General features: G+C 36.7%; 2 protein-coding genes across 4 annotated transcripts in view; both read left to right on the forward strand.

Moving 5' to 3' along the window:
- The window catches only part of ccdc69 (coiled-coil domain containing 69), a 54,262-nt gene that overhangs the window by 36,680 nt on the left and 2,447 nt on the right, over positions 1-15,135 (forward strand). For 2 of the 3 annotated variants that reach the window (XM_079629957.1, XM_079629958.1), the window contains 7 exons: positions 10,580-10,643; positions 10,929-11,092; positions 13,157-13,244; positions 13,377-13,450; positions 13,587-13,688; positions 13,777-13,896; positions 14,292-14,389. In XM_079629957.1, coding sequence (XP_079486083.1) covers positions 10,580-10,643; positions 10,929-11,092; positions 13,157-13,244; positions 13,377-13,450; positions 13,587-13,688; positions 13,777-13,896; positions 14,292-14,389 — 710 coding nt within the window. Of the gene's footprint in view, positions 1-6,489; positions 7,022-10,579; positions 10,644-10,928; positions 11,093-13,156; positions 13,245-13,376; positions 13,451-13,586; positions 13,689-13,776; positions 13,897-14,291; positions 14,390-15,135 lie in introns of those variants that run through there. The other variant, XM_079629959.1, reaches the window with a different exon arrangement.
- On the forward strand, positions 26-1,782 carry LOC307007693 (ganglioside GM2 activator-like). Its single transcript, XM_079629961.1, has 4 exons — positions 26-276; positions 369-521; positions 906-1,061; positions 1,158-1,782. Exons 1-4 carry the CDS (start codon positions 175-177, stop codon positions 1,323-1,325), a joined length of 579 nt encoding a protein of 192 aa, XP_079486087.1. The 5' UTR covers positions 26-174; the 3' UTR covers positions 1,326-1,782.

The raw sequence follows: 15,135 nt of genomic DNA on the forward strand, positions 1-15,135 counted from the left end.
GCATGATACACTCACGACGCACTTTATAATCTGTGTCAGTGATAGTCACATGTATCTCACGATAGTCAGATGTGCAGTGTTTCAGAGTAGGCCTATCATATCTTTAACTTGTAGTAAGTAGGTTGCCTCTTAGATAATTAACCAAAAATTAAAGGTGAGACTAAACCGTTCAAAATGAAAAGCTGTGCTTACGTGTTGATCGCGTTATTCGTTTCCAACTGTTTGCTGGAAGTCTCGAGCCAAATGCATGGCAGCAAAAGCTTAACATTTAAGAAGGTAAGAACCTGAGATTGAAATCAGACCGTTTTGATACTACTTTACTTTAGTCGTCTTTGTATTGTCATGTGCTACTTTGTGTTACTGACCAGTTTAAGAAATTTTCCTGGGAAAACTGTGGAAAGCCAGATGACCCCATATCTATGAAGGCGCTACATGTGTACCCGAACCCAATTCCTTCACCAGGATATGTATTAGCATCTGCATCGACCACCATATCAATAATTCTGCACTCTGCTTTGCCTGTAAGTTGAAATATTGTCGTATGACGTCAACTGTGATTTTGTACCATTCACTGTTTTAGTATTGATACTATTATTGTTTTTGTTTTTCTATTTATAAAATATAAATCATATTTTATATAATTTTCGTCGATTTTTAAGTTTTATTTCAATGTTTTATTTTTAGTTAAATATAATGGTACCATAAACCTCTGAATTGAGTTGGTACCCCATCCATTCCCATTATTAACAAACTCTTGGTGTCACAAATGTTTTTATGTCTGAGACTTTTGTACTTTACGACTACCATAAGAGATGGTAAACCTGTATGACCACATTTCAGCAGCTGAACACCATGCCTTGTATCTTCATAAGATCATTTGGATGATGTCATTTTATTTGTTTCAGGCGAACTTGACACTGGAAAGAGAAGTTGCTGGCGCATGGGTAAAAATACCTTGTGTCGATGACCTAGGAAGTTGTTATTACCCTGATGCCTGTGACCGGTTGGCCCAGCTCTTTAAGGCAACCACAGGACTCTGTATTGACTGCCCGTTCAAAGCTGTGAGTGTTGACTGATTCACTGAACATCTTGTTTCACATGCAGCAAACTTTTATTGTTTTATCAGTTTTTAAAGTTAACATGTCTCTCTGTTTTAGGGTGACTACGTTTGGCCATCATCTGGTGTATACATCCCAAATTTTTTACTCCCTGACAAACTGACTAATTTCAGATTGCAGATAGTTTTAGGAAACTCTGAAAAAGAACTGGGATGCCTTAAATTCTACTTCTCAGTGGCATCATTACTACAACACAATGAAATATAGTAATTGCTGTCCCACAGCACTCTGTTCGGGTCCTGGCTTTTGGGAAAGTGACAAAAGAGACAAATGTTCAAGGTGGTTGAGTTAATCTACACTTACAGTAAATTAAGTTGACAAAAAAAATTACAATCTTCTGTCATCAAGAACATACACTTTAACAAGCAATCTACATCTCATGAACTTGTTTTAATTGATGACTGCTGTAAACATTTTCAGATCGATTTACTTTAAATGTTTGTATATGTAAGAATTAATGTCAACTCAAACATCACAAACAGTTCTTACAGTTGCTGCTATCTATGTGTCTGTATAAAGCGACTGAGTTGACTGTGTAGAGCGAAGAAGAGCGTCTCACTTTTAATAAACCCACACAACTTATCTGCTCTGCGGGTGCATTTTTTGACATGATGCACCACAACTGTTTGAGGCTGTATTATAAACTGGTACATTTGTCTATTTGAAGTGTGTGTGATGGTATTATTTGCGCTTTGACGTATTCAGGATTTGTTTGATCCTTGAAGGTCTAAATGCAGCGAATTTTGGCTCGCACTCCTGTACCAGAAGCTGAATGTCTTTTCCAACGTAACGCTTCACTCATGGTCCAACACTGGCTAAACAGAGACCCTGCTCATTGCAGAGCCAATAAGAGGAGTTTGACATCCAGCTCCCCCTTTGTGGAGCTTGAAGGTCCACCCATTTTGTCCAGAGAGGGGGAGCTGGAAGTCATTTGGCACTTAAAGGGATAGTTCACCCAAAAATGAAAATTAGCCCATGATTTACTCACCCTTAAGTCATAGGTGCTGCAGGTGCATATGACATTCTTCTTTCAGACGAATACAATCGGAGTTATATTAATTATAAGATATATATATTAATGATATAAAATGTCCTGGCTCTTCCCAGCTTTATAATGGCAGTGAATGGCTGTTTCTGTTTTGAAGTCCATAAAAGTGCATTTTCCCATCATAAAAAGTGCTCCACACGGCTCCGCGGGGTTAATAAAGGCCTTCTGAAGCGATGCGTTTGTGTAAGAAAAATATCCATTTTTAAAACTTTACAAACTGTAAGCACTAACTTCCGCTAACTGTCATACGCGTGTTCACAAGAGACTGGCGATCCAGTGTATGATGTGACGTAAGTTATGGCGACGAACGCGGACGCCCAGAGGATAGAGAAAAACTAAACACCGGTCGCGAATTAGAAGTCTAAAACGAGGGTGTTTATAGAAAAATGTCGGAGGATTTCGAGATAATCAAAGAGGAAACTGAGTTCAAACAATTCAATTCTTCACATGGATGTCCTTCGATGTCTACAAACTTGGTTCTCGCGAGAACTAGCATATACCGGAAGCGTCCTATGTCATACGGTGGATCGCCAGTCTCTCGTGAACCCATGGCAAACGAACAATAAACTTGGTTAAGAGAATATATTTTAAAATAAAAATCGTACATAATTCACCTTTAAAAAGGAATTTCTTTATAATTGTTGTTCTTAATAAACATTCAAATCAATAACCATTTAAATTAGTTGTGTATTATATTTTGTGGTTATATGATGCTATTTTAATTTTTTAATTTTTTTTTAAGTCTGATAATCTTTCCCCTGCGCCGTAGCTCTCAAATCACATTTGCACAGTCATGTTAGTAATGCAAAATGCCATTCTATCATGTGTAACCAAAAATTTTTATATATGCAAATCTGAAAGCTGCAGTGATACTTTTTGTTGTCCTATTTTTAGCTTGATCGCCTCTTGTTCCTGTATATGATTCTATTTTATGGAGCAGAGTGCACAGTCAGTCATGCATATTAAGATTGGAATACACTACGTGACTTTTAAAATCTGATTTTAAAACCCTATGCATCATTCACTTGGTGACTTTCAAATGGTAACAGAGTAAAACGACTGATAATCACACACTACCAGACTTTCAAGTTGGTCCGGATGCAAAAAACTCAAGAAAAATACCTCATTGATAGGAAATGCATGACAGATCAAGATATCCTCTGTCGGCAAGTATATGATGCCTAGTGTTTTAAAATCTGTTTCATTAGTCGTGTAGGTTTTTTTTGGAACTTTTTTTTTTGGTAACTTGACTAAACTGCAAATCGGGACAAACGTTGTGTTGTGTATTCCAGCCTTTAGGAATGGCAATGAAAAGCAAAACACAATTTGACATTTCCTAATGCTGATATATACATGTCTCACCAGGATATGTTAGAAAAGGTTCTATATAGAACCTTAAAGGCGCTTCGTATTTGGAACCCCTAAAAGGTTCTATACAGAACCCAAGAAAGGGTTCTTTCTTGTCATTATAGAACCTTTTTAGCATAAAAGGTTCTTTGGAGTTGAGTAAAGAACCCTATGGTTCTATATAGAACCCCAATGAACCCTTTTTTTCTAAGAGTGTAGAACCTTTTAGGGGTTCCAAATACGAAGCGCCTATAGAACCTTTTAAGGTTCTATATAGAACCTTTTCTTCTAAGAGTGTACGGTCAAAAATCACCCAGGTTTGTTCTCCTCCTGTAAACATTGTTTGCATTCCTGATTTTCCAGCCTGTCTTTCAAGAACCCTCAATCCAGATGTCCAGGTGGAATACCAACCAAAGCAGATTTCCACTGTGAGCAAGACTAGCCATGTTCTTCCTTTTTAATGATCACTTAACCCAGATGTATCATCACTTGTAAAAACAAAAAAACAAACAAAAAAATCCTGATATGTTAAGATTATTAAAATCCACTCTATGTACAAATGTATGAAATTTAGAACTCATGTGATCATCAGCATATGTGTGTTGTTTTAAGGTTTTTAATTAAACCTAACTTGATGGTTCTCTCAGATGCTTAACTCTATAGGAAAACACTGAGGTTTTCCGAGGCCTTGAGGCTTACACCATGCCTGGGGTCGGAGGGGGAGCAATGGAAAGAATGTTATCTCCTGGCTGACTGAGAGGCTGCGTCTGTTTTTTTTTTTTTTAAGAGCTTTGTGGCACAAAGCACGTTCATAAAGCTTTGTGGCACATGCTCTTGGCTGGCACACTGCATGCGTTTACCGTGCACATTAAAAACTCTCATTAAAAAATGCTCTGAAATATTCAACAACTTGTTTTAAGGTAATCCGCCTTGTCACAAAATACAAATAAAAAATATTATTTATCAAACGTGGTTTCAAAACAATTCAGATTTCATGCCAAGTATGAGAGGTGTGTCATGGTGAATGTTAAGGAAATAGGCTTGATGAGATATTGTTCTTCCTTAAAACCCTGACCTCATATGTGTGATAAGCCTGTTAACTTTGGCAAATCCTATGTTAAATCCGAACATACTGTTTTATGCGATTGCTGTGTTTTTGTTCCTGTATATATAACAACCAGACGACTCGCTTTATTACTGTCACCACTGAGCTGCCGAGACCCTGCAGCTGCCTGTCAATGGAAAGTTTGTCACTTCTTCTCAGCAACAACTGCTCTATCGTTTTTATGACCGATTAGAGACCTTGCTATAAATAGACAGAGTTTCGACAAAAAGGAAAGTCTCAAATTACCCAGATGATCCGAAGTCGACGTATCGTATTAGAGCTTAATATACCAAACAAGAGGCCAAAAATAGATGCATCTCTGACACTTTACTGTATACACCATATATAGAGCAGTGGATGTGATCAGCTCAGCCGGGTTATATCTTGTCCACTGAACATTTAACAATATTTGATGTTGTGAAAGGCAGTGGAGGATTGGTAGAAAGGTTTATTTGTCTCTCTTTCTAACTTTAAAGTTAAACTCATTTGTCATTAAAATGAGATTGGTGATGAAATCTCAACTGGCAGCCAGTATAAACCTTGTTGTGTTTACATTCAGCATGTGCATCCACATTCCTCACCACTGACTATGGATCACTGCTGTTTTGACAGTTTCTCTAAACACAATTCCTCTAAAGCAGCAGGGTGACAATATGGCCACTTAAAATACAGGACAACTTAAAATTCTCTCTGTCGACCCATGTGAGCCTCACATTTGTACTCCGCAATTAAACCTGCTGCATAATATGGCCGTTTTACTGTCAGTTAACTCATTTTAATTTGGAGACAGATGACCAATATTATGCTTAGAGAAGGAAATGTCCAATAAATTTGTTCATTCTAATGTTTTTTCTAGCTGGCCAACTATCTGTTTATCTGTCTGTAAGGCATATAGCCAGCAATTAACCCTCAAAATTCAAGATTTTTGAGGTTTAGAACAAGATAACAGACACTTAACTTTTTACAAATTTTCATAATTGGTGTCTTTCATTCAGTTGTTTTAAATTTACAAATGTTTACAAATGTGCATAGGCTACCGGTATTTGTATAATTCCCATAAAAAAAAAATATCTGTTTTTAAGTGTTTCAAATACAATTATGATGCAACACAAGGGTATTGTTAATATTTATGTAATAAACATCATAATTATTAGACTTAATTGGACTTTATTAGGGACTTATTATATTGAACAAAACAAAACCTTAAAGTCGCAATGAAACGGAAGGAGCGATAATCATTTCTTCCCTCACATTAAATTTTTACTGAATCATTTTCATTTTGGGGAAATTTTATATTCATAAATGTAAGTGCTTTAAAACAAAGCCATTGTTTTATTTTTCAAAAATAATTTTGAATTGAAAATTTTAATTGAAAAGTGGAAGAACACTTGGTTTATTGAAGAAATGTAAAGTCTTAAAAGGGCAGGATGTAATTTAAAGTCTTTTTTTTTTTCTTAGTTTCCTTTCTATAGGCCTACACTTTGAAAAAAGGTAGCTGCCTTAAATTTTTTACAAGTGCAATCAACTTGGATGTTTAAGTCATTTAACTTAAATCACATTAAACTGACTTAACAATTAGTTGAATCTTGTATAACTTATTAAAAAAAGTTGAAAATGGCTTAACTTCTTTTGATGAGTTAAAGCAATGTAAAACATATGTTGCCTAACTTATTGATCATATAATTGTTTTTACAGTGTAGAGTTGTGCTCTGTTCTTTAATAATTGTATGTGATTTTATATTGCCTTGTAATTGTGTTTTCCTGCAATAAAAAATGTTTATTTCTTCCCTATTGTGAAGTCGATATCGGAGTGGGCGGGACTTGATTTTGTCCATGGGTAATTGGTTGGATGGTTGTGTTTTGTTATTGCTGTGATGTCATGTGAGTGACAGGTTGTCCGGCCCTCGCGCCATCAGAGAAGAGATGTTGCTGCAAGAGAGAGAGGAAGTTAACATGAATTTTAAAAATAATTTATATATAGGCTACTGATAAATCAATTATAATAAATACTCCTGCCATATTCTATTAAAACCTTTAAGATAGGCATATATTCCTTTTCCCTTTTTTTTTCAAAGCCATTTTACACTTTGAGTAGATTCGAGGAAGATGCGGTGACATCAGTGTACGTGCACGGATTCATCTATTTCCGCTTGTCTCGGCGTAAAGTTGTTCATGTAAATGAATGTAGCCTGCGTTTTTGTAACGCAGCCCTGACCCCGCAGTTCCCGCCCCTCTGTCCCAGCCTCAGCCTATTCGAGCGGATCAATGAGAGCTGAGCTCATATTTGAACTGCTGCACACACACAGACCTAAAACTTACAAGCGAAGACGGGGTAAAAAATAGAGGCAGCGGAGTATGGGTTGTCACAACAGCAAAAATTGTGGCCAGGTCCCCCGGAAAAGGGTAGGTCGTTTTAAAAACTTTTTAGTATTTTCATTAAAAAAAAGCCAGTTTACAATGAGACCCGCAGCAACGTTAGAGATGTTGCAAATACATGTGTTTGTATAATGGGAGCCAGTCTTGTTTTGTTCTCTCAAATCACTTGTTACTTCCTCTCTAATGCGTTAGTCGATGCGAAAGCTCGCATGTTAGTTTGTCGACTTGTGAAAGCTTTAATTAGACACAGATGACGGGTTCAGCACTGTTGTTTAAAATGTGCTGCTGACATCCGTTATGACCAATTTAAGGTGTGTGTGTTATCCTACTACATTTAAGTGTTATCACTTTGCTGAGTTTTAAATTGTTCCGCATTTCGGTCTATAACAAATCAGGATGTACGAATTTGTATTTAAAACATTTACCATTATCTGCGAATATAATTGATTTAATGGTGTTGATAAATATAGGCTACTTGGGCACACAGCTTAGTCAATGTTTTCTACACGGTTTTTACATTTTCAAAAGAAATGTTTTAAAAATATAACTTTTTTTTTTTTATTCCAAACTATATTTTTCAAGAATTTCAGCATTTTAATGGGACATTTTGAAAACATGTCTGTCATAGAAAAGGCATAGTCAATTATTTGAATCAATTGCATTTTTACTGTTAATGCATGGAGAAAAAAAAGGAAAATAGTTTAATTTCATTTGTTCATTTATAATGGAAGTATTCATGCTTTGAAAATGACATTTGCAAATGCAAGAGAAAAATCTGTGCATTCCTGGGGCCTTTAAACATGCAGGGGAAATCTGGCTTTGATCGCGACAGGGTCAAGCTTTCATTAGTCCAGATTGCTGAAGGATTTAAATTCACTGGGCTCGAATGTGACAGACACGGGGTCCCAAATTTCTCACTGCAAGTTTTAATGTGACCTATAAACAGACAGAGTTCCTTCGGTCCTGTTAATCACATAGCCATGTGTCAGTATACTTGACATGGACAACTGGAGAAGTGTGAAAAGTCTCTGAAGACTAAACACAGAAATCCTTACACTCACTATTACAGCCTGTATTGGAGTTGCATCAAAAGCACATGACCACATGACTGAAGTGTAATAAAGCCAAGGATTCATTAAAGTTCCAGAACATTTGGTTCCCTGCCACAGAGAGCCAGCAAATGCATAACAGCGTTGTTGTGTGGATTACTGAATTATGAGATTGAAGCCATTTCTTTTCTTGCTTTTTATTCCTGAATTCTCATTTAAACAGTCTCACATGGCAGAGAGAATCTCAGTAGTGATTTAACCAGGATGATTTGACTCTTATTTGTTTTTCATGACTGAGGGTGTTGGCTTAGACAAATAGTATGTTTTTATTATATGCAGCACAAAAAGGTGAAGTTTAGCTGCTCTTTTCAATATGACGAAAGAGAAAGGGAGACCAGAGGCCATCAAGCCCCCAAAATCATAATAAAAATAGTTACTGAAGTTATGACTTGCTTTGTGCGAGTTAAGAGAGAAATTTAAGTCGCTGATAGTCTTCGCCGCAGCTCTCAAATCTTATTTGTGTTTTAAAATTAGTTTTGTGTGAAAAGCTCCAGAAACCGTGTTAAGAAATATTTCTCTAATCTGAAGTCAGGAGATTTTGCTCTCGGTGGAGAGATTTTGCACTTGTGAGTGTTTCGAGGCTGTGTGTGTAGGCTATATCTCGGCAGACATTTGGCATGTAAGCTTCAAACCATTAAATCACCTGTGAACAGTGCCGGCCATCTTCAAACATTCACACTGGGATGTAGAGCTGCACCGTTCTGGATGAATTGAGAATCATGATATTTTATTTTTTTACTGAGATGATTCTGAAAGGATAAAAAAAAAAAAAAAAGTATTTACTGGAGGTTCTGATGAAGTGTTAATTACTGCAGCCTATTTAAAAACATATTTAGGCTAATTTAATTAGTTTGAGTCAATGATTCAATGACTCACTCATAAAGACTTTGAATGAATCTCTTGAAATAATGATTTGACGACAAATAAATGTAACAGTCATTTGTCGCCACCTACTGGCATAACGATGTAATTGATTTACTATATATTTTTAAAGCTTTTTAATCGCTGCCTTTAGACATCAGTGTTTATATCTGAACTATAAGCTTTTTTTCCCCAATAATTCTGTGATTTGAATGATTGGAACAGAAATTATGATACTGTGTGGTTGAGAAAACTTTGTGAAGCGGTTTTATACCTACAGTATGACAACTCCTTTCTCTGCCAACGCAAATCTGAATGTTCGCTGTGATGTACTTGTCAAAAGTTTAATAGACATGCATAGCTGAATCATAGCTATTGCAATCTTTTTTATGATTAATCATGCAGGAATAATATGGCATGTTCTTTACTCCCTATGGATATACGAAAGCGCTCTTCCTGCATTTCAGTGCTTGTGCTGCTCATTTTAAATTTGTTAAAATGTTTACTTCAAAATAGGCCTGTCACGATAACTTTTTGTTGTGTGATATTTTGTCCCAGAAATAATTGCGATAAACAATATTATTGCCATTTTAAGACCATTTTATGCCACTGAATATATAATCATAATATAACAGCACAATAATGTAAGTAGGCCTACACACTTTCAAATGACAACAACCTATTAATTCTTTAGATCATGGAAATAAAGTGTCAAATTGAATATCCTAAATAAAAAAACTTGAATAAATAGTAAATTAACATTTTCTAAAAAAAATAAATAAATAAATTTTTACAGATTTTTCCCTGGCTTTCTTTTCCCTGTAAAGTAAAGGTGCACACACACTATTGCTGAAAACACAAGCGCTGCTTCGCAGTCAGATGTCTGTATGAACAAAGGCACAGATGCCTCAACAGGCCTTATCTGCCGCTACAACTATTTACGCCCCGACGTTTATATTTGCCCCAGAACAGTGGATTGCAGCTTTGAAATCAAGTGCGTTTTGACTTGTTCTTTCAAACTGTATGTAGTTGTCAGGAAAACACTATAACGGCCCAAAGACTCCTTTTTTTTCATCTGTCGATGTGTATGAATAAAACTATTCATCATGAAGGAACTACCCGAGCCCCTCTTTTGCCTCTGACATGGAGAACAGAAAAGATGACCGCACGATAGGCAAAATATTGGTGACATCATCAATTATCATGTTAACATAATGGGCGATATATTGCGTCACCAAAAATTATTGAAGTCATGTAAATGTATTGTGCGATAATAAGCCGATATATTGATTATTGTGACAGGCCTACTTAGAAATGATAAGTAAGATTTCAGTTGTCCTACCGATTGAGAAATACAATTCAAGTTTTCAAAGTGAGCTGTACTACTGCAAGCGATTTGTCAATGATGTCATGCTTGTGCAATCTTGACCGCATATCTCACCGGTAATGTAAGACTGCTTTGGAATGCAACAAATATCATTTTATAAGACACTTGTGAAAGAGATGCATGTAGATCCAGCTTGTCAGCTAGTGTTGAATGATTAATCCGGTGTCTGCTGCCGTCAGCTTCAATGCAATAAATCAAACTTGTTTGTTTTTCTCTCTCTTCATTTAGAAAAAAAATAAAGCACAAGAAGATGAGAAGCACATAAAGGACATCAAACTTCAAGAAGCAAGTGGTACGTGCTTTCTCCCATTCGTGTCATGTGAACATGTGCGTGCTGCTATGGTTATTATCTATTAATGTGTGCTTTTCATGCGTATGATTCAGAGCCTTTTGAATGTCCCACGATCCCATTGTGAAGCGTGTTGTTCTAGGCTTTGGTAGTGCTGATGTTAGGTTGCAGGGACCTGTTAATATTCTTGTGTTGCTAGCCGTGGGCAATCCTGGCTTGCGCTGATGGATATATTGTTTCAGATGTACCGTTGAGAAAACAATGTGGTGTTCAATTGTTCTCCCCTAGTTACACACTCTTCTGAGGAGCAACGCTCGGGTTTGGAGACTTATGAGTGGCAGCTAAAGACACTACATGCAGTTTTGACTGCTTCAGGAGACCAGGAGAGAGAGCAGCTCCTCAAGGACTGTCCTGGAGACATTTGCACGTTAGTCCACAGCATTACAGAGAAGGTAGGGTTCAAATAAAAGCTCTTCGTATTGAAAGCCTTTTCTTTATGTCTTGTGAATGGACTCTCGTAGCAAGTTCATGCAGCTTCATGCAGCCATTCAAGAAAGACGAGTGCTCTGATCCCAGATTATGTCAGCAGCTTATACATTATGGAGCTGTCAGCAGCAATAAACAAGACGTGCTTTTCCATTACGGCATAATTGGGATCATGGCTGTTTCTGCGCACTGTTGTTCTGATTGTCTGTACAGGGTTTGGGAATGTGTGCTGTGTGGTACATCTGTCCTTGTGCTAACCTCTGACCAACAAAGCTAAACCTGTTTGCAGGGAGGGATGTTATTCATTGCCCTGTAAAGAGGACTGGCTTGTGTGTTTAAAAAACATAGAGCACTGCTTGTTTTAACAGGGGAAAACAAAAGATATGTTTTTTTTTTACCTTTCACCAAGAATTTATTTGTGGTCTAAAACATTGTAGACTTATTTATTATATAAAATTACGGTATATATTACTGTTAACCTAGTTGAGTTAAACACACGTGTGCGCACACACAAACACACACAGACACACGCATATTTACTTAGCTATTTAAATGGAGAAATTCCATATATTTATATTGTTTTTAATAAACCGTTTTTTATACATACTATAATCATACCCTAACAGAGCACTCTGCATTTTTACAATATAAAGTGCCCCTATTGTGCTATTTTAAAGGTCTTGATTTTGTTTTGGAGGTCTCCTACAGTAGGTTTACATGCATCCAAGGCCAAAAAACACTTTAATTTTCTCATAATGTACACAATGTACCTCATTTCTCAGTGTCTGAAACCGTTCGATAAAAGATTCAGTCTCTAAACCCCTCCTCTCCAGGAGCAGACTCTGCTGTGATTGGTCAGACAGCCCAGTCTGTTGTGATTGGTCTACCACTTACAGTGTATTGGAAAAGAATTGTCACATATAAATGTCCTCTCCGGGGGCTTCCTCAACACTTGATACACGATGCGAGCCGTAACGATGGCGTTGGTTTTACCGTATCAATTCGAGCCTGAGTCCTCATCCATGCAAAGTGGATTTGCTTTCCCAGCGCAGAAAACAGCGTCTTCTCGACATGTCGACAACATGAACCAAACTCTTCCAGGCCTCAGCTACTGTACAACTACAGTGTTTGAGGGTCAAAGTATTGTTCATGGGCAGTAAATGAAGAGTATATGCTGGCATAATGCACATTTCTTACAAACCTACATAGGTTTGTGCAGGAAGACTGGAATTAATGATGACTCATTTTAGGCAGTTCAAAATCAGTTCTTTGTTTTGGGAGACAATAACTCCATTGAGACTCCGTTTATCTTCATTTTGATCTTTAAAACTTTGCAGACTTTTACATTCACACACAGCTATTTAAACACTGCATGAAAGGTGATATCCGAAGAAGGTTTGTCAGATTTAGCTTAGTTTCTTTAGAGGTTTAAATAGCTAAGCTTATAATTTTTTTTATTAATTTGATCATAACGTGTAGATTTTACAATAATAGTTAAATGTTTTTTTGTTTTTTTTTATACAAGTGAAATAATTCTAAATGTATAGCTCTGCTAACTCTGGCCTTTATCTAAACATTTTTTATAAGGTACATACTTTTCCTTCACTATCCATTACAGCTATCCATTTAGTTTTGTAAATATTTTTACTGCGGCATTTTTAATTAATAATTTTTTTCTTTTTTACAAGGTAATACATTTTTCTTAAGAAATCAGTCAAGTTTATACTGGTAGTGTATATTCAGACTTTGGTCAATTCAAATCTTTTTTCTTTTTTTTGTTACCAAATTTGGCAAAGGTTATTAAGTAAGGGATAATGTTCATTCAGCCGGTTGTTATTGCAGAATAAACCCAGACGTGGTGATCAGGAAATATTGTTATTGTATATCACTCTTTATTTATTGGAATGTTCTTCTCATGAACATTTAATTTCTGCTTCTATGCTACTTGGCAAATGCCAATAAAAAAGCCTTTGCTGCTTAAATGGCATTAAATAGTAATTAAATAAATGCATGATGTCTTGTGTTAACAGGTAAAGACTGAGATAACCACTGATCTAAATGATCTCCATGAAAAACAGACGAGGAGCACCTCAGAACGGCATCAGAGCGCGACTGAAGGTCAGAGCATGGCAGCACATGTAATACTAACAGATGTCATGTACGGACACAAATGCATAAATGTGAAGTACCAAGTCACTTTGTCAAACACATCTAGGTAATTATAGCAATGTTCATTCATTTGTTTTGCAGAGCTACAGCGATTACACAATGAAGAGAAGGACGTTTTAAACGAGTCGCATGCAGCAGCTGAGAATGCTTTGAAGGTAAAGCATGTCTATTTGTAACCTCACTTCTCTGATTTTCCTTAATTCATTTGATTGAGAACTTGATCTAATATACTTCCCACGTCATGCCAGACTTGACTTTGAAATGATTGGTCTGAACTTTCTATGAACTCAGGATCAGATTGAAGAGCTGACATCAGAGCTGAAGCTGTTCAACGAGTTAAAGCGCAGAGCGGAGGAGTCCACACTCAAGAGAGACCTTCAGAGAAATATCGAGGTGTGTTACGAGAATGGAGATCTATTGTCAATGCATGCTTCAGATACTGTAGCTGTAGTATTCAGCCGCGTCTGTCTTGTCATCCCAGACTCATGGCAGCCCTGGTGAATTCTGGGAGCAGGAGCAGGAGAGCCTGTTATTTGTCATTGAAATGAAGCTTGAGCGGTTACAGGACCAGGGGAACAAGCTGCTGCAGATGGAAACACTGGTAACTTTTATTGATCTTTAATTAGAGGGCAAGGCTGTAACCATCATGTAGACACAGACCAATTTAGACCAGTTTAATAATATGCAGTTTTCAATAGCAGGTTATTTCATTTTTACATTTGATCCCCTATCTAAAACAATTGGTTACATCCACCTTGTTAAAGCTTTATACTCTCTCTCTCCCTGAGTAAGAGAAATGATGTACAAAAATGAGAGCAGGTGCACATAATTTGTGTATTCAAGTTGTCTATTTGAATGTGGCAAATTGACCTATTTGTTTGCCAATAGAAATGCAGAAGTTTCCAACTGAGGCCAAAATCTTGATACACTTTTTTCTTCTTCTTTTTTTACTCTGTTTTACTAAGTTTCTGCTGCTTGTTTTGTACTGATTGTCAGGTCGAGAAGAATCTCTCATTGGAGGATCAGCTCCTGCATGTTCTCCAGCAGAATGAGGACTACAGGGTCCGGATAGAAAACTACCAGAGCCTCATACAGTACGTTTACCGCTCTTTGCAAACTATTGTTATAGACGGAGTATTTTAAAGTGCCCCTGTTATGCTTTTTAAGATATTACATTTCATGTGGTGTTTATTTCGCTTGTTTGTGATGGTAAAGGTCTTCAAAGTTTCAATGATCAAAATGTGCAGATAAATGGAGTTATTGTCTCCCAAAAGAACGAATCGATCCTGAGGCGAGCCGTCAGTAATTCCACTCTTACTTCTGTATCATATCTACGTAGGTTTTTAATAAATTGGCATAATGCCAGCCTATGGTCTACATTGGCTGTCCGTGAACAGCATCTGCTTTGACCTTCAGGCCTGGAAGAGTTTGGTTTGTTTTGTAGTCGACATGTCGAAGATGATTATCACAACAGACTGGCCAATCAGTGCGGAGTAGGCTCTCAGGAATATTATGATAAAATTAAAAAAAACTTATTGTAGGAGACCTCCAAAACTAAATTATCAACCTTTAAAATGGCATAATAGGGGCACCTTAAAATATTGAAATTGCTTTTTCTTTTCTTTTTTTGAAATTGCAAGTTTTACTGTAAATATGTCACGTATTTTAAGGTGATCCTCTTAAAAACACTCTGCTTCTGTAGTGCTATCAAATTAATATTCTGCTTGTTGACTTTGTTTTTCCAGCCAATGGCAAGAATTTTGGCAATTCTGTTTGCACAAAAATTGAATGCATGATCTCAGCAAGTTTAAATGACTTTATGAAGACACCATATAGACGG

This window comes from Phoxinus phoxinus (assembly GCF_949152265.1).
Source record: "Phoxinus phoxinus genome assembly, chromosome: 12".
NCBI classification, from domain to species: Eukaryota; Metazoa; Chordata; class Actinopteri; order Cypriniformes; family Leuciscidae; genus Phoxinus; species Phoxinus phoxinus.